General features: G+C 36.6%; 1 protein-coding gene across 3 annotated transcripts in view; it reads right to left on the reverse strand.

The window, feature by feature from the left end:
* DMTF1 (cyclin D binding myb like transcription factor 1) overlaps nt 1–20,929 on the reverse strand; it is a 44,011-nt gene that overhangs the window by 5,182 nt on the left and 17,900 nt on the right. For all 3 annotated transcript variants that reach the window (XM_040644310.1, XM_040644308.1, XM_040644309.1), the window contains 10 exons: nt 20,037–20,131; nt 16,080–16,194; nt 14,777–14,853; nt 10,059–10,216; nt 8,903–8,935; nt 7,895–8,004; nt 5,759–5,987; nt 4,447–4,598; nt 2,902–3,111; nt 74–159 (listed from right to left, as the gene is read on the reverse strand). In XM_040644310.1, coding sequence (XP_040500244.1) covers nt 74–159; nt 2,902–3,111; nt 4,447–4,598; nt 5,759–5,987; nt 7,895–8,004; nt 8,903–8,935; nt 10,059–10,216; nt 14,777–14,853; nt 16,080–16,194; nt 20,037–20,131 — 1,265 coding nt within the window. The remainder of the gene's footprint in view (nt 1–73; nt 160–2,901; nt 3,112–4,446; nt 4,599–5,758; nt 5,988–7,894; nt 8,005–8,902; nt 8,936–10,058; nt 10,217–14,776; nt 14,854–16,079; nt 16,195–20,036; nt 20,132–20,929) is intronic.

The following is a 20,929-nucleotide window of genomic DNA, read 5'->3' on the forward strand; positions in this document are numbered from 1 at the left end:
ATAACAGTGCTAAAATTAGTGATTTTTCTTATGCATAAAATGACCAATTTCTATTTTGTGAAGTGTTACTCACTGGAAGAATCTCAAATGCCTGTAGTGTTCCACTGTTTAGTGTTATTGTTTCCGAGTCAACAGTAGCAGCAGGGGACTCTGTTGAAGCTATGGTAGGAACAAGGACAACAGTAAATAAAATACGTAGTCTCATAGTGAATAATTTGCCTGGAAACCTGAAGTCATTTAAATTTCTTACAAGAGAAGGAATCTAATGGATTTACCTGGGATGGCACAGATATGGGGTTGGCAAACCATGGCTCATATCCAAATCCAGCCCACTACCAGTTTTTGTAAAAAGTATTATAGGAACACGGGCCATACCTGTTTATTTTCCACAGTTGCTTTTGCACTACAAGGGCAGAGTTGACTAGCTGTTATAGAGACAATATCTGCTAACCCCTGGTATAGAACACAAAATATTTCTAGTATTAGAAGTAAGAGGATACACCAAGGCTAACTTACAAGTAAATAGGAACTTGGTAAAAAATTTGCCTGGGTATTCTGATAAGCAGTATAGATTCCTGGAACAGTAGTCCCCAAACACCAGGCTTCAGTTCTAGCAGCATTACTCCCGAGCAATGTAAACCTGAGCAAATAGCTTGCATTGAACCTACTTATGTTCTGAGACTTTATCTGTCCTGCCTACCTCATGTAGTTGTTGGGAGGAACCACAAACATGAAATATAAGATAGTATTACTTCAGGGGCCCCTACGTGGCTCAGTCGGTTAAGTGTCTGCCTTCAGCTTAGGCCATGATCCCAGGGTTCTGGGATGGAGTCCCATGTCGGGCTCCCTGCTCAGTGGGGAGTCTGCCCGCTGCGCCCCCCACCCCCCGTTTGTGCTCTCTCTTAAATCTTCAAACAAACAAAAAAGATAGTGTTATTTCAGAAGAACACATCTGGGAGACTGAACAGCGCTTTAGAGATCACACAGTATATAATCTCTTTATAGGTGTGTCAGTTGAGGCTTTAGACTTGAGCAGTGTTGGTTATACCTGATCAAGGTTATAAGAAATTAAGACTAGATGAAATGTGATCTTTTGGTGCTTTCAATTGCACCTGTAGATAAATCCATGCGAAAAATGATTTGGAATCATCTTGTAATGTGTAGTGTTTATTCCGACTAAAATACTAATCAGTTGGAAAGGAAATGAGACACCTTTCAAGAGAAATGTACTTGATTCACGTTACTACTTCTCTGTTTGATGGAATCTTAAGATCATACCTAGACTAATTTAAAGTGATTCCAGAGAAATAACCTTCGTCATGGGTAAGCGAACTATGGGCAGAGATAAATGTGGTGCAAGACTAAGAATGGTTTTTACATATTTAATTATTTTGGTTTTTACATTTTTAAAGGGTTGTTTAAAAACCAGAAAATTCCACAAAGACCTATGTAGGCTGCAAAGTCTAGCATGTTTATATTTACTATTCTGGCTCTAAAATTTGCTAGTCCCTGACTCCTAACATAAAGGAAGAAACAGCCAGGAGATTTTAGCCTGAATGCAAAGAATAACCGATATGGTATAAAACTCTTACTGATACTTCTTGCTGGAAGAAATAAAATTATTCTACATATTTAAAAAAAAAAAAGCCATCCTGTGAATATTAGGGTACCAATTCTAAAATGTCTACATTCCCAATAAGTATAGTCACCCCAACAGCCAACGAAAGTTCTAACAATCTCTGTGCATAATCTATAACTAACAGTAGTTCTCATATTTATGGTGGACCGATAATTGCAGTTGCTTCACAATTCTTCAGGCGATAAAGTTAAATAAGCAAAGGGCTAAAGAAGAATTCTTCATGCTTTATTACAATGGTAGAAAGCTAAAGCAAATAACCAAACTTAGAATATTAAGATCGGCAATGATTAGTTTACAGGTCTCCAAGGTAACTCTGAGTCACTGGATGGATATAGTGTCACCCTACCAATACACAGCCCAGTGATTCTCAAAATGGTGTCATATTGTACGCTGAAGAATCTGTAGGGTGTTTTTATTTGCCATAATGACTAGGAAATACTACTGGCATTTTGTGGGTGAGTCAAGGGACACTGAGCATCCTGCAACATGCAGGACAGCCCTGCCAACAATGAATTATCTCACTCAAAATGCCAATAATCCTCTGGTTGAGGATAACATGCACCAATTGGTATACTCTTGGCAATGATCTTTCCATAGACATAGCATTTAGGTAGACAAAAGAAATGAGAAAAAAGTGAATCATCTGGTTCTGAGAATTTTCTTCTCATTCCTTTTCTGCTACTCTATCACGAAAGAAAAGGTAGAACTATCAACTTGGCTTAGATTTCAGGAAATAAATTTCCTCTCCCTATAACAATTGTTGGGTTCTCATAATCTCATTAAACAAAAAATATATCAGAGGCTAAGGAAAAAAAGGGTAAACAAAATAGTTCCCACAGGAAACTGGCTCTTTACTTCCTGAAGAAAAGCCTGAATCTCATCAAACCCATTTCTTCTACACATGACTTCAAATCCACCCCCAATTTGTGTGTGTCCGGTGAATCACCAAAATGATGTGCCACCTCATGAACTCTATTTCCTTGCTCAACTGACTGTATTTTAGGTAGTAGTCTGTTAATCATTAATTTCTTGTAACCTCTAAACGTAAGATGATTTAAAGTGGTTTAAATGGCTGGCAAGTTCTTCCTGTCACACACTCATCTTTTGTGCAAATATTAATTGAGCTAATGAACATGAAATGCCTTAAACTGCCTTTGTCAACTTGCACAAATTTCTGTCAGCATTTTAGAGGAATGAAAGGTGTTAGAGCCATGACCAAATCATACAGGTCCAACAGCAAGGAGTCTCCAGTAAGCACTTACAGACATGGGTGATCTGGACTGGAATCTGCAAGGCCGTCATGGGGCTTGGAGAGATGGCTGTATTGTCTTCCAAGCGGGCGACTCTGATCTGAACATGCGGTACACTGGAATTGGAATTACTGTTTGGAACTCCAGATCCCGATTTATTCTCCAAAAGCGTTGGGTTGTTTTTTTGATTCTCATGTAACTGTTTAAGACCTTTTATTAAGACTGAAGGGAGATGGGTAGACAAAAAGAACATTGATTCTCCGACAGACCACCATCTAAGCAGCAAGGGAGGTGGGGGTAAGGAGGGAAAGTATTTGGAATAAATAATTGTACGCTGCATGTGAGATCTCAGCAAAATAACAATAAAAATTTTTTAAAGCCACAACCTGTCTGGAAATTTTTGGAAACATTATCACAAGAAATTAAAAAAATTCTTAACATAATGTTATTCTTGCCACCTAAGATGCATTAAAAAAATAGCCGTTGTGAGGACCATGAAAATAAGACCTTTGCTATGTCCTAGGGCTTCAGGATAAAATTCTTATTATTTGGGAAGAATATTGTTAATGCAAAGTAGCTTATTTCCTTTTCTCACTGAATAGTGTATCTCTCCCGCCACACACACCACACCAAGTACTCGAGGACATGTGACTGTTTTAGCCACGGCAAAGGCATCATCAGCTGGCTGCGAGTTTAACTCACAACTCCAGAGTAGTAGCTCATCTTTTCCAAACAGTAATATGCAACCACCTTGAATTCTTGTGCAGGAAAGTCAAATCTAGACTCTCCCCTTCACCAGTCCTGATAAACTATCAATCCTCTTAGGTGATAACTGCCATCTGGGTGAGTTCATGTCATATTAGTATACATTCACTCTTCTGGTTTTAACATTAGGTTTATAAATGTGTAACTATGTACTTGATTTTTTAAAAAGCTTATTTTCATCAAGCCAAAGTTCTTCATTTATTTTTCCTTTGGAAAAATGGAAGTTGGAGCACTATACTAAGGAGAATGAATCTGAAGGCCTTAATTAAACGGACTGTACAACTTAGTTTCGCACCTAAGTGCAAAGCAGGCAGGGAAAGGACAAACATGCTGTGCCTCACTCTTCAGCAAACCCAACTTAAGATCCCTAGATTTACATAATAAGTGAATTATAAGTTTGTAGTCTTTATACTATAAAACCACCAAGAAAATCTCTATATGACAAGCCCAGTTAAGACAGGTGAAATTATTCAACACATAAAAGTTGATTTAAACCTCAGTTTTCAGAAATACATTTTTGTGCACAAGATGTAAAATCGTTTTCTTCACAGTGAGAATGTATGTAAATGTGTATATTTTCATCTTAGGTGCTTTGAGAATTACACATCACATCAACTCTTCTCAAGGAAGAAAAGACAGTTACCCAAAGAAATAGAGGAGATGTTTAAGGGAAGATCTACTGAGATTCGTATCTCTTTAGCTGAGGCAAAGAACTTCTGACCTCTAAGTAGGTCCTGAGGAGTAAATATGAATAAGACAAGGGAAGGACTTAAGAAGCAAATAATACATTACCAGGGAACGAAACATCCTTATGATTTGCAATTTGCCTTTTGATGGTCCACCATTTACTTCGAAGCCATTGTGGTGAACGGACACTGCTCCATCCCTCCGCTAACAGATCCCAGTTGATGTCATTTTCATCCGCGACATCAAGCTCTGCTATCCTACAGGTTACAAAACAAACATCTGTTAGATGTTAACTTCTACACATGATGGCACTGGCGATAAAGGGGACAGCAGCTTCTGTCACGGAGATGCTACTGTTCATTGCATGGGAAAGGATTCCAAGGTGCAGAACTGCTCCCAGAGCTAAGAGCTATATGACCTAGCACTAGCAATAGCCTTTCATTAATGGTATAAGCAATGGGCCAGGCCAAAAATGGTCTGAAGTAGATGGAAGCACTGTAAAGGCAAGGGAGTAGCTAAGGGTTAGAAACAGGGTAAGAACAGGGTTAGTTGTATGGTGTTTTGCAATGTTTTACAGCATGTCATAGCAAGTTATTTCCTAGATCTGAACTTTTCCATTTCTATATAATAAAAATGTTTAGAAATGAGCTCTTTGCAGCTGACTAGTTGAAAAAAAGTGTTTTAAAAACAAAACCCACCAACATTAATAGTACCACTAAATTTTAGGTATTAATGGTCCATTTGTTTTCTAGCTTCAACTGTCATGATGATTTTGATTTGCAGGACGGAGTAGCTTTTATTACTTCAGGGTCTCAAACATTTTTTTGCTGGTATTTTTGCCCACTTGAGTCACTGAGTCTTAATGGTTAAACTGACTAACTTAAAAAAAAACAGCTCAGGATTATTATCTTAAAGCTATTTCCGGGTATCTATGAAATGGATGTGTCTGACTGGGTCCAGCGTGAAGGTGTGGGGTAACTGCAGACTGGGCCCCCTTCTTGGTGAGCTCAGCACAGCAGCCCGAGATTGAAGGGCATGGAGACTGAGCAGCCCTCTTCCCCTCCACACGGTGCCCCTCTGCCAGCACTGAAGCACGGTGGTGGGTGGCGAGCCGCAGTACCGCTGGCTGCCTGGGCTGTACCTGTTCTGTGGACAGAGAGAGGACTTCAGTCTCCACGCCTGCAATCTGCTACTTTGCACGAGCCCTATATCCACTAAAAAGGAACAAACACAAAACAAAACAAAACAAAAGCTCAATATGAAATCCATAGGATCTGGAAGATCCTGCATGGATGTCTTCTCTATGGAAGGGATGCTTTCAGACATTAGGCATCTAAGGAAACCAAAAGAGGAAATACAATCAAGTCACCTACAGCGATTAAGCGGCTTTTGTCTTTAAAGGACTTAGGACACAAACCTGAGGATGAGATTGATTTCATCTTCCTTGGTCCATTCAGTACCTCCACTCTGTTTCCAGTTCAGGTAGTTGAGCCATTTAGAACGACACTGCTTTTCTGAGCGGGTACCCACTCGCTCTGCCACGGCTGCCCATGACACGCCCTGTGTCACTATGTCACCTGGCTCAGTGCTTGTCAATTCATGAACCACCTCTGCAAGTCTCTTTTCCTCTTCTTCCGTCCACTTCCCTGAAAGAAGGAAATCATCTAGACTACTACTGCTACCTTTTTTTTTTTTTTCCGGCAAATCGGATTCAGCCCTGTATTTCCAAGGACTGATGGAAGTACACAGTAGCACCAAAAATTATTACTGAACGACCCTGGAGCGGGAAACTATCCACTAACATGGTTGCTTTTCACTAGCCCAGTAAGGTTCTTGACACAAAAGAAAATACAGAACCCTAACAGAAAACACTGGCTGACTCCTTAAGGAATGAAAAACTACCCAATACATACCTAGAAAGGATTATATACTGTCAAGTTGCACTAATCCTAAGTGGGAAGAGCTTCATGGAGGCAAGATGGACACAAACTCACAATCACAATTTTTCCTTAGTCTTGCCTAGAATTCCATCTCTGCAGAAGTAGAGTAAGCTCGAGAGAGATCCTTCATTAGAGGAATGAATGATGAGAGACATGTGCGGTAACTCCTATGAGCTCTGACCCACTGTAGTAAAAATGGAAACTAGGTTTATACCATCTCCTTTCCCTCCCATCCCAACTCCAAGATACTGTGATATAACAGAAGTCTGAGACTAATATTCACACAGGATTTTACTCCAGGTTTTCCTGAAGCCATAGACCAGTAATGACACCAAATGATCCTCTTGGTCTTTCCTTACGGAACTTGAGCAGAAAAACAGGAAAAGAAGGTTTGTTTGTTTTTTTTTTTACTCCTTCCACTTGTTTCCATTTTGTTACTAGTAGCTAAATATGTCCAAGAAATTTCAAAAGAGCTGTGTGCTTGCATCAGGGATTCATTCATTCAACAAATATTTACTGGACATCTACTATGTGCTAGGCACAGTTCTGGATACCATATATTCAAGACAAAGTCCTGCTCTCCTACTTTATCATGGCAAGAAAAGTGGTTCTGTACTCACAGAATTTTACATAAAACTCTGGGGTCCCATCCTAAATCCAGAGCTCCTATTCCTGCTTCATTCGTTAAGCTGTCATTAACCACAGAATGACAGAGTTGGTGGAATTTATGTTCTCCATGTCTTACAGGTCATAGTGCTGGTGGAATGAATGGTTAGGTAGGAAACATTCCTGATTCCACTTTGGCAGGGTAAGGAGGTGAAAACAAAATATATAACCTTAGAAGCTTAAGCTTACCTTGAGAACTATTTTTCTTATTGAAAGACTGAGCACAGACTGTGGCTCCTTCAGAAAATTTTAGGGCTAAAAGGGAACTATGAGATCACCTGTTCTAACCTCTTCATTTTAGAGGAAACTGAGGCTCAGAAAGGATTTATGTGAGAGCTAGTGCCCGAGCCCCAATATTGTTGTTAGTCACATAGGTAAGCTTTAACAGTATCATCAATGAGTTTGTATACATTAAGAGTTAAATAGGCATTTGTGGTCTGGACTAGAGACTGAAACACTAGTGACAAGTTGTTTCTATGGAAAAATATACTTGTTTGAAATAAGGAAAACAGAGCCACAGCATCGAAAGATAACTTAAGTGTGGACCTGCCTGAACTAAAGCTTTTTATAAACATGAGTTGATAAGCTGTTATTAACAAAAGCTCAACAGTTAGATGGGCTTAAATTAAAACTACTTCCTCTTTTAAGCCTTAATAATAAATACTTTCCCAACTGGAGCAGTTCTGAATTGCTACAAAATTGAACATGCTACAGCTAGAAACTCTGAAACTGAGGAAATGTATCCCTGCAAAAAATGTCACCTCACACAAAACGAGAAAAATGAAGGATCACTTGGGCCTACCATGAAGAAAAAGGAAGACTAAAAAATAAAATGTGAACTCAAGTGAATGACAAATTTCTTTCCAGAAGAGAAGTGAAAGCAGTATGTGAAGGGGCGGGAAGCTCCAATGGAGACAAGAGCAGCCCAGCGGCAGTGCTCACAGTACCTGTGTTGCAAGTATCCTTCATCAGTCGGCACCGATCTTTGACGGAAGACGCGCTTCTTCCTAGCGCCGCCCCTATTGTTGCCCAGTCATTGCCATGCTTTATCCGGAGCCTAAAACAAGAGTCTGCCAATCAGCATTGGGTTCAACTGTTTTCTCCCTTTTAATTTCATCATTTATTCTTCATTCTTCTTCTTCCCATTTGACTGGTTTGGAAGTTGTGGGCAGCAATACTTTGAGAGCCAAAGTTTGAAAGTGTGGCCTTTTTTTGGGGTCCACAGTTGTCTGTGGGTGAAAAAAAAACAGGCAGCAATTGCCTTTTTCCTGGGTCAGAGAAGAAATAAGTAACTTGGATATGTGTTCAAAAAAGACCAAATTTCCCCTCAGGTTACTGACACAATCTCCCAGGCATCCCCAGATTGTTCCCTTTGGAGTACTCCTAACAAGCTCTTCTCAGACAACTGAAAAAGTTTCCCAAGCTGCTATCATCATAAAGAGGATCAACCTTCAATTTTTTCCACGATCCATACAATTCATTAACCCATACTTTATGGCCCTACTCAACAAAGCAAAATTATTTTTCCTGCGAAACAGCCTTCATAGAGTCCACCCAGACATTAAGTGAAACATTTGTTAAGTCACCATTCTAAACTAAGCATGTAGCACAACCCTGTGTTTTTGATCCTGGTATGTAAATTCCTGGTATTTAGTCTTCAGGCCACCAAGAATGGCCATCCGATCTTTTCTGTAACCCTGATTAGTGGTCTGAGGACACATTTCATTCAGCAACTCACTACAGGAGAAGAAATTTATGGGCATGGCTACTCCGTGCACGTATGGATCTAAAAAGTTCTTTTTATGGTCAATCATGCTTAATAGCAGGATTAAATTATACCAGTCTACTAAAAATCTCTTGACATTTTCAAAGTAAAAGTTTAAAAAACAAAGATATTAAAAAAGTTAAAACCCAACTATCAGAATTCAGGAAAAGAAAAAAATTTTTAAACTTACTCCTTGAGCTTTTCAATTTCTTCAGGTGTATATCTAGAAATTTAAAGAAATTTTTAAGAAGATCAATTAAAGAATGCTAAAAAACCTTAATAAAAAATCAGAATTTCACTTAGGGAGCCAAATATTAAGTCACTTAGCATACTGATAATATTTTTAAAGTAATCAATTTCAAAGTGAATTACTAAAAATTAAAACTGATGCTTCTATTTTCTTTTTTGTAAATATTTTTAGGTATAATAAAAGTGAGTAATGTACATTTTTCTCTAGGAAAATTCAACATTTAAAAGATATTTGCTCCTATTCTGCTTTAAGTCTTCCTTTATTTCAAAACTGGTTTCAGACCCTCTGTACCGTAGCTATTCTGAAAGACTTATGCATGACATTGTAAACCAGAGCCAAAATGCAAATCTATGGTAAATTCTCAGAAGGCACCAAAAAATTTTTAAAAACTTCTCTTCATCTCCCCTACCCATGCACGGACATCTGCCATACTCTCGCTCCAATGTAAAGGCTCTTTTTCTTTAGAGGGAAAGTACTCAATACAGCCAATGCAATGCTCCTTTTAAAAGCAGTTACCTAATAAGCCATACTATGACTACCTAAAATTCCCAAAGAGAAATTTAAAGTATGTCAGTAACACCATAGAATCACTGCATTGAAAAAAAATGATGCCTTCCCATAAATGCTACCTGTAACAGCAAGCCAGGCAATGTATTCAGAAATTTATTTATTTTCCACTCTGGTTTTATTTCACTTTATTATCACTAACCTAGGAAATGCTATACTATATTAAAAAAAATGAATACGAACAACGTTACCAATGAATTTAGAGGGTTTTTTTTCACACTTCCTAAATCTTTACCCACTATAATATTTGTTACTTTATAATAAAGCAGACTTTGATGTATGAAGACAGCTACGTCTAAAATCTGACATATATAAGGTGACTGAGATTCTAACTTCTAAGAGACCTTGTTATAATGAGATTTCCATATTTACAACATGGACCTGGAGAAAAAAAATATTAACACAACAAACAGTAATTCATAGCTGTCTCCAATTAAAATTCTGATCAAAACTATATGTTAAAAAGTGATAGCTCCTTAAATATTTCCCCTAATTACATGAAAACATGCAGCATTACAAGTTTTCATACTTTCCCACATGGTTTCTGTCATCATACATGCGAAGCACTCTTCTATAAACTGCAAACAAAGGCCGGTTCAGACCCCATGCTATAGTCCTGTAGAAATCTTTTCTTTCGTCTTTTGACATCTCAAAGATGATTTCTGTAGCATCTTTTATTCCGCGTGCCTAAATGGGTTACATTTCTTTGATTTAGGGATTTCTGATAAAATGCATATGGATATACTATGCTTTTTAAAAGTTGTTTTTTTATGTTCAAGATCATCAAAGGCATTTAGAAAAATAATGTATTGCTAATTCATTAATAAGTCAAATATAAACGTTAAAATGTTCCAAGAGGTAATAAGGTGATACTTAAATGCTCCAAAAATAAACTATTAAGTTCAATAAAGTCAAGTTGTGTCAACCCCTTTTAAAATGATAAGAAATTAGTATCTAAAGAAAGAAGAAAATCATAAGAACAAAATTAATGAAATCAGGAATCAAATAACAGAAATGACAGGCAATGTTAAAAAACGGTTCTTTGAAAAGACTCATTAAGACTAATAAAATATGAAAACATAAACTATGGCAAAACTAAAAGACAAAACAATACTGGAAATGAAAAAATGGGGCCTAAGCAGAAATGCTACAGAGATTAGAGAGTTGAACATTATGAAAATTCTATGGCAATAAATTTAAAAACTTACATGAAATGAATAAACTCCTAGGAAAAGTCAACTTACCAAAACAGACTCAGGAAGAGATAGAAAATCTAATAAGCACAGACCACCAAGAAAATTTAGTCAGTTATTAATAATTTTTCACAATGAAAATACCAGGCCCACATGACTTGGTAAAGCCAACCAAACAATCAAGAGAAACATAATTCTGATTTTAAACTATTCTAGGGTATAGAAAAACAGGGAGGACACTTCCTCATTCGTTTTATTAGGTGAGCATAACCTCAACAGCAAGACCAGACAAGGACAGTTTCAGAGAAGAATCTTCAGGTAAGCTCATTCAGTAACACAGATCTTCCAGTCCCTAAAATACTGAGCACCTGCAATGTGTAAGAAGGTCTGTAATCAATACAGAAGGTGAGCTTATTCCAGGAATTTTTTGTTAATTAAAAAAAAAATTATCATTATAGTATTAATTATTAAATTTATGGAAAAAATTAAATATCTACAGATGTGGAAGGAACATTCATAACATAGAACATTCATAAGTGATTATACACCTATCGAGTTTTGATTTGCCGACAATCTGATAAAAAAATATAAAAAGTATAGGTCGAAAAAGAAAAATCATTTACAAATGTTATACATGTAGAAACTTAAGAGTATTTAGCAAACACTGGTTACAAAATATATAAAGTCATCTGCATTTCTATACAAAGATCATAAAAAAGTTTAAAAGTTCTCATTTACAGTAACATCAACATTAAAAGCAACAGGACTAAATCTCAGGCAAGTTATGTAAGTCCTTTATGGAAGAAAACCAAGTATCACAAGGCATTAAAGAGGAAGCTGCTACAATGGAGGGTATACCATGTTCTCAATAGGAAGATGGACTACTGTATGGATGTTAATTACTCTCAAATCGACGCACAGAGCAACAGCCCAAACCAGCCAAGACATTCATGAAGAGACTTGCCCCATCAGATGCTGTGATTTCTCTAGGCAGTGTTATCTATACTAGTGCAAGTATGAACAAATAGAACCTGGAAACAAATTAGAAAACCCAGAAACAAATCTGTGGAAGCTTGACTTGGAACAAAATGGACATTGTAGATTGGGAGAAGACTGACATTCCATAGCGATGCTGGGACAACTGTCTTCCATTTAAAACAAAAAAAATCCCAACAGTGAAACCCCATCTTGGAGCAATAGGATAAAAAATCACCATGAAAGGCAAAACTACAGAACTTTTAATGTGACAATATATGGGGCAACATCTTTATGCTAACCTTGAGGCAGAGGAGGATTTCCTAAATAACCATGCAAAATATAAAAGTAAAAAATGATGATTTTGATATTGAAATTAAGAATCTTTTTTTCATGAAAGGACCCCCAGGGAGAAGGAAAAGATGGCCAATAAATTGAGACAAGATATCTGTCATGCAAATAAACAAAAAGCCATTAGTATCCAGCATACATTAAGAATGTCTAGAAAATGAAAAAGATAACCCCATAAAAAACATAAAAAAACACAAACAGGAATTTCAAAGAGGAAACATAAAAAGTAGCGAATAAGCATATAAAAGTATGTAATTAGAGGAATACAAATTAAATCCATAATAAAATACCATTCACATCCATCAAATTTGTATAAATTAATAGCAAAAAAAAACACAAAACAACCCCAAATGACCGTTAACTGTGCATGGGTAACTTAGAGTATATATATTGGCATAATGAAATATAGCTACAAAAAGGAAATAAAAAATCAAAAGGGTATGGATCACCAAATCACAATAAACACAAGCCAGTTACAGAACACCCAGAGAATGAATCTATTTACATAAATTTCAGAAAGAGGTAAAACTACACTGATATGCATTTTATACATTCTTTTGAATGTATGAAACTTCACAGTAAAAAGCTTCTCCTTTTTTTTTTTTTTAAAGTAATCTCTACACCCAACGTCGGGTTTGAACTCATGACCCCAAGATCAAGAATCACACTCTACTGACTGAACCAGCTCGGTGCCCCAAGTTTCTAAATTTTAAAATCTAGAATTCTCTTACGCCAGTTCTGCAAATAATTAAATCTAACATTTACAAGTCTAAATATATGAAAGGCACTGTGTTGCAGGATGACCATATAGTGAGATGAGAAGATTCTTCTGCTCTTTTTTTCCCACTTGTGGCAGTTACTTTTGTTTATCTGATGTCTAATTAATTGGTTTAAAAATGGGTCCACAATGTTCTTAAACAGCAGCACATAATAAAAACCATAGTCAACTATCAAATAAAATACCTTTTCCCAAGATCAGTACATCTTTTTCGACATTTCCTATCTCTGCCAATTCATTCATCATTCTCCCAGTCGTCCAGAATAAACCACTCTGAAGTTATTCCAAATCCTTTTTCCTCTTCCCCGACATCCAGTCACCACGTGTCCTTAGAGACTACCTGCTTATCTGCCCTTTCCCTGCCAATTCTTCCACGCTGTAGTTTATAAAGTTCTTAATTACTCTCATATGGTCAAGTGAAATGGTCCTCTAAAAGGTCTCAAATTTCAGTCTCATTCCCACCCTTTAATCATAGAATTGAAGGGGTCCTTGGAAACCATCTACTCCAATCCCCTAGACAAGAAACCAGCTCCTTAATTTCCAAGTTTGCGTTCTTACCATTCGTTACTGCCTTATCTAAACCAGCATTTTTCAAGTTTTCACTCAAGTGTGACCAGTGGACATATGTTTTCAATGGTCACTGTATTTGTGTTTCTCTTAAAAAAATTAGTTTGGTGGGAAGGATCTTTATTCATTAACAAAGAAATGAAGTTTTTCACTCTTTAGTTTACAAAGCTTAGCTTGGGAACAGTGCTGATTAAAATTAGGCTTAGGAATGTGGACATTCTAGGCAGCAATGTATTTATAATAGTGAAAAATTATATAAACCACCTAAGTATCAAACGATAGGACAATGGTTAAATAAATACTGTACCCCTCCCATTCCCAAACAATGCTGATGGGTCTGTGTTTCAAACATGCACTAAAACTCCTTTAAGGGAATGGTTAGCAAATCACTGGAAAAATTTCCTTGACAAGAGCACAGACCTACTCCACCAATCCCTCACTCAACTAAGGTACCAGTTGTTTTCATTTCCTATAGGACAGAGTTCTAATTCTTTGGACTGGACTTCAAAGCCAAGTTTCCAGAGGCTAATTACTCAGTTCAAGTTAAAAGGAGCCAATTTAATGTGCTCTGGGTTTCATTTCTGACTTCTTAGTGCTTAGTACTTACTTGCGCATGCTCCCTCCAGCCCCATTCTAACCCAAGTTCTATTCCTTTAAGACTCCACTCAAATCCTTGCTCTTCCAAATATTTTCCATTATTGTCCTAACCCTAAGAATATACTCTTCCTTCTCCGAGCTCATGCAGAATTCACAACATGTATCATTCACATTAGGTACAATCCTTATATTACTCTTCACCTGCTTTCAACATTCCCAAATGAACTGCTGGCTTTTAAAAAGCCAATACCATGTGTTACGGCAATTCATATCTCCAGTACCTCAAAAATACTACGTTCAAGAGACATTTAATGAAAAGGATGACTTAGCTAACAGAATATAAGCCTCAATATGAAAATGAACTAAATTACTCATTTTTTTAAAAGGGGGAAGATTCTCACGTCATAAATTCACTCAAAGAAGAAGACCTGTATCTTATGCTTTTGACAATGCAAGCTTAAACTAACTTATAGGCTGCTTGAAAAGACAGGGCTTTAAGATTCTGAGAAACTATTAGGATTTTGTCTAAACTTCAGGTGTTAACTAACACAGTAAAGCTATTTTAAATTAAGAATTTGAAATTTGTTTAAAAATATACTATAATCATATACCTTAGAATTAGGAAGCTATGACATATTAACCAATCATCCATTATAAAAATTACTGGAAAGCTACTTATAAAGTACATACAATGATGCTTTGATAATTTTTGCAATTGGCAATGAAAACAAACAAAAAATTGTGAAACAATTTGTTGTGAAACCAACAAAAAATGCCATAAAATACCTTTAGATAGCGTTCAATATTGTTCATCAAAATATCAATTTCTTCCTTAGACCACATCCCCTGTTTCCATTTATGTCCTTTAAAGGAAAAGAAATAATGTTATAGAAAACATTATCCCTTCAAAAGGAATAAAACACTGAAGATTTGATTTGTGATTAAATAAATTATCTGTGGGACTAAAATGTAGCTAATTTCTTTTTCATCTGAAATCTGAAAGATCCCCAGATAGTTGCTTTTGTAATCTCTTTTAGGTAGGCTCCATGCCCAGTGTGGGACTTGAACTCATGACCCTGAGATCAAGAGTCACATGCTCTACCGACTGAGCCAGCTATGTGCCCCGTAACCCCTAGTTTTTAAGAAAGAATACATTTGATCCTGGGGCACCTGGGTGGCTCAGGCAATTAAGTGTCCGACTCTCGCTTTCGGCTCAGGTCATAATCTCAGGGTCGTGAGATGGAGCCCTGCGTCAGGCTCTGCGCTCACTGTGGAGAATGCTTGAGATTAGGTCTCCCTCTGCCCCTCTTCTTCTCTTGCACTGTCCTTCTCTCCCTCTAAAATAAATAAATAAATCTTAAAAAAAAATACATTTGATTCTACTAAATAAAGACAATAATAAGTAAAAGACTAAAAAATTATGGCTTCCCCTCAGTTATATGTCTTACTCTTTGAGCAATACAGGCATGCTAAAAAGACATGAAAATTATAAAAGCCAAATCATGTTCAAGACTGTGAAAAATTCACCAGTGGAAAAAATAAATTTTATGGGCAAAAGAACATGCACCAATGATTCTAGGACAAGGTGAACATAATATGTTGCACACCGAGTGAATAAAATATTCATAATGAGTATATACTATGCAGTAGTTGAAAACAATTCCTTTTCTTAACTTCAGAGAGGCATATACACAACCCCCACTTTCTTGTAACAGCTCCCTACCAATCCTCAGAACTCCGTAGGACTATAAACACTTACTTTAAACCTCTAAGCAGCTTATCAGACCAAAGTTAGATCTCTGAGAAGACTTGACTTCCCACTCCCACATGTAGTAACTGTACTTTCTTTTATATGCCACCACTGTGCTTCTGTTTATAATTTACTGCATCTCAGAGAAATTACAATTACTAAAAAAACTAATGTTGGTTTCATGGTCTCATTCAGAGCCAAAGTTAATCAATTACAAAAACTCAATTACTGTAACTCCTCAATCACAATTACGAAGTCCTCAAAATCCTGATGACTACAAGTTCTTCTTACCTCCCATTTTTTCCAATGGATATTAAAATTCACATTATATATTATTACCTTTGTTAGTTAGAGAATCCTTATCTTCTTTAGTTGTAAACCATGCTTGGCTAACTGCTGAAACTTCCTCATTACCCAAGGGAGATATTTCATCTAGTTGCTCATTCTGTAGAATCTTGAAGAGGTAAATGTTAAAACACAAAACAAAAGAAAAGAAAAAACAAGTATAGCTTGATTTAATACAACCTGATTCATCTTTGTTTGCAATACTAAACATTATAAAACTCTAATATATGGAATTCATTTGCTTTACACAGAGGAAAAATATATTCAATTTATAGAAAAACAATGACTTCTCTGCTGTTTTTATTGTGACAGTATGAAAACAAAACTGCCTACATTAACAAAATATGACCTTCATTTAAGCATGTTAACTCCGTACTAGTAGCCAATTTTATAGAATAATAGCTAAGATTCCATTAAGTACTTAAATCAATACAGGATATCTAAAGCCATCTGTTTATGTAAATATATAAAATGAGCTCATACATATAATAAAATGGAAATGCTTCGTTTGAATGTCATGATTGTTCAGGTCCTTATAGGTAGTTTGCTGCCTAAATATACAGTCATCTGTAATGTAATCTCTTGCTAAATTTAAAGGATTAATAGGTCAAATCAAAAGACATAGCAAAATCATGGTCTCCTTATTGTTTATTGACAAGTCTGTTTTTAGCCAACCTCTAGAACTGATTCCTAACCTCATTAATGTATCTTCTCAAAGGACTATATGTTATCACTTTTTATTTTTATTGCAGCTAAAGCAGTCTTTACTGAGAAATGTGTAGTTAAAACCTAATAGCTTTACTGAAATATAATTCACACACCATAAAACTCACCCTTTAAAATATATACAATTCAGTGGCTTTTAGTATATTTATGCAATTATCACACCAACTACATTTTCAATCACAGACATACCTCATCTAGCAAATTCTGCAGGAACAGAGCCATTTAAGAGAGCTGGACTTGGGCTAAAGACTGCTACAGTCTAAGTAAGGAAGATGTGGCAACAGGGCTACCATTTCAGGGACAAGCCCATCTAGGGCTTGAGCAGAGCAGGAGGAGTGTCACATGCCTAGTGACCACTCGACTCAGTTCAGTCTCTGCACTGGATCAACTAAGCCATGTCACTGGCTGGAGGTAAGTTCTAAAAGACACTGGACTATTTCCTGAATAGGCAGAAAGTGAATTTTTCATTTCAAGAGGAACTGAAATCATCCTGCTTGGAAAGAGAGAAGCTGTCAGTGAACAGCCCAAGCACAATGAGGAGGAAAGCCACGTTTCTACTGTTACCTATGTTATTTTTTTTTATCTGGGAGTAATGAGTATGTTGTATTTAAGAAATCACTGTTCTTAAATCTCTGAGCAAAAAACTAGAGTCACTGGAGTAAGTATGGAAAGTTTTGTAACCCTAGGTTTATGTGTCAAACATTTTAGATTTTTTTCTTTTAAAGATCAAGAGGCTACCTTTATAAAGTTGAGAATGGAGACAGATCTAGACAGATAATGTCTAAGGCCTCTTGTATTCTCAAGATCCTAACTGTCTAAGATTTGACAGAGGTTATTCATCAAGGCGGACAGATTGCTGTGAAAAGACTTGATACAAACAATACCCACTATTAAGAAACGTAATGTAGAAAATACTCTCCTGAGATGACCTTCTCTTATATATTAATCAGTTGGTTAAAAAAATCACCATTTCCCAAAGTGAGTCTGAATATACAGGCTACTCTCTGAACCTTAGGAATACATCTGTCATTCTGGTTAATTGCTATCTTTGGGCAAACATCTAATGCCTTTTGTCTCAAATTACCCTGATGAAGAAATAACAATTATTACTTACAAAGAGTAAACAAGTAAATGGTAAATATGTAAACAGCCATCAAATGAAGCCAACAATTATTAAATTTTAGCAGTAAAACTTAACACCTTCCATAGCAAGTGAACGGAGTGTAAAGACGACTTAGGTACCTTAAATAAAGGATGTCTAACTATATTTAGTATATAGGTATTATCAAGTTTCACAGTATTTTACCCCAATTTTTCACTACTCTCTATATACATTTTTTAAAATTACTCAGATATATTTAGTATGCTGCTGTTTTTGAAATGCAGCCTTTTTGAGTTGGTTTGGTTATAGGGTTTTATGTCTGTAATATACATAGACTTGGAAATCTAAATATTTTACCCACTAAATACTTCTTTTAATCACAAAGCACTGAATATATTGTGAAATTTTTTAGTTTCTATTTTTTTTTCAAGCTAGTTCCCATGCTGAAATGGGACAGTACATTAACTACAACAATATGTGAAATAGTTACACCTGCTTTGACACAGGACACAGCAAAAAGCAGGCTAGTTCTGAACTTTGAACTATGCTTTCACTTACAACCTAATGGTATTTTTAATGAAACAAATATCAGAAATTATTAAACGCTTTTCATTCACTAAGACAGTAATAACAAACCAAGAGGCTAATATCAAATTATAACTCATTAACTCTTTTTTTTTTTTTTTTAAGATTTTATTTATTTATTTGACAGAGATAGAGACAGCCAGCGAGAGAGAGAACACAAGCAGGGGGAGTGGGAGAGGAAGAAGCAGGCTCATAATGGAGGAGCCTGATGTGGGGCTCGATCCCACAACGCCGGGATCACGCCCTGAGCCGAAGGCAGACGCTTAACCGCTGTGCCACCCAGGCGCCCCATAACTCATTAACTCTTAAGAAATAACTCAAACCAACCCTATAATTTGTCTAACTCACACTACCATTGCCCAATCTTTTAACAAGTAGGTTGTAAACTACATCACATACGTACACACACACACACACACACAGAGCTATTTTTATTGTATTGAATATGAAATTGAAGTCAGACTATACAGTCTTTGAATTGGAAATGAATCTGACAAGGCCCGTTTTGAAGAATGTGCTCTATGGCTTCAGAGGACTTGGAAAAAATTCCTGTCCAAATCACCCACTGAAATCCAAGAGCAGATTATGACAATCTCTAGGCAGGCTCAAAACTGTTTGAAGCACATGAAAGATTCACTCCTCTGGAAGTCCTATCATTCTGGAACCACTGTGAAGCTCCCTGTTGAAAAAGGTTTTCACAGTGCACCCACCTGAGATGTCCTTAGTCCTTGATGTTATATATCAACTCGTAACTCTTACACTTAACTGAAGGGTCATTGTGATGCTTCACATAAGAAAAATAATGACATAATGTCTCTATTATCTACTTCAAAAACATATTATTAAATAAAGAAGTGAAGCAAAAGGACAAGATACTAAAAAGAAAGGCACAATCAGCCAGACATAAACTTCAAAGTAAAACAGATTTAAGCTCCAGGCTATCTAAGACAGCAAAGAATTCTGATTACGTTTGGCAAAAATAACACGTATGAGACAAAGAAGTTCACATAAAAGGAAAGCAGTAAGTCTTGCTTGTTATCCAACCTCTTAACTCAGGATAAAATGTATCTTAGTCCCATAGCACCCAAAGGGACTACAACTGTTATCATTAAAATCTATGTGAAATGAATAGCTTCCATTCATATGAGAACAGGGCACATATGTAACCCCCCTAAATCGGTCACTAGAGATACTGCTGGGTAACACTTAAAAAGCTTTATACCAATATCTTATATAACTGGTAAGATAAAATTTAAAGTTATTTAATAGCTCAAGTGCGATCATTCCATGTAGCTGAAGAATGCACGTGCACCATCTGTTTCAACAGATGTGAACCACTCTACAGGGAATGAATTTTAAATTCTACCTTTGCCTACTATTCTGAGATTCATATATGTAGGGACTGGAAACCTGAATGAAAATAATATATCTTACCTCAATTCTGTCCTTTGTCAGACAAATTATGTTCTCATCATCTTACCACCTAAGGTATGTGTTAAGGATAATCCTCTTGCGGTCAGTAAAAAGACTCACTGTACCTGGATCTGTGTCACAGTTCCCTCAGTAATCTCATCATCTGCCACCTCGGTGGTTGCAGTCATGGTCACCTCAAAGCTCTGATCATTTTCTGAAACTTCAAGAAAAAAAGAACAATTCAACTCCAGAATAACAGCAAGTTCTAATTATAAAAAAAAAAAAAAATCCATGGAGAAACATATGTGACCATCTAATTTCCTAACATATTACCATATATGCTTAACAAAAATTTATTGTGTACCTAATTCATACCATTGCTTTGGATGATGGGAAGATAGCAGTAAGCAAATGAAACGACGTCCTGCCTTCACTATGCTTATATTCTCGTGAGGAAGACACAAAATGAACACATTATGTCGGATGTGGATAAATAATGAGAAAAAATAAAGTAGAAAAGGGAATTTATTGGGGGAAGGGATTGAAATTTTAGATAACAGGCCAGAAAAAGGAACCAAGATTTGGACCCAACTGAGAAAGGAAGCTAGTCACACAGGTATCTTGAGGAAGAGTACTTCATGCAGAAGAAAAGCCGAGGGCAAAGACCCTGAGATGGGGCACACCTGGACTGCTCAAAGGAATGGCAAGGAGGACAGGGACGAGAGAAAACCGAACAATAAAGTTAAGATACTATGTGGGGACTTGGAGGCCAATGTAAAGACTCTGGCTCTAACACTCACGTAGGAAACCAGTGGAGTGACATAGTCTTTTATTTTAATGGGATCACTCTGGCTCCTAAGGAGACAATAGTCTGAAGGGCAGGAAGGGCTGCAGTGAAATCGGTTAAGAAGCTAATTCAATAATCCAGGTAAGAGAGGTCAGTGACTTGGACGAGGGTCGAAGGCAAGTGAGGGTGATGAGTCGTTCAAATTGTAGATATATTTTGATTTGGGAACCA

This window comes from Ursus maritimus, unplaced genomic scaffold (assembly GCF_017311325.1).
Source record: "Ursus maritimus isolate PB19 unplaced genomic scaffold, ASM1731132v1 scaffold_3, whole genome shotgun sequence".
Classification (NCBI taxonomy): Eukaryota; Metazoa; Chordata; class Mammalia; order Carnivora; family Ursidae; genus Ursus; species Ursus maritimus.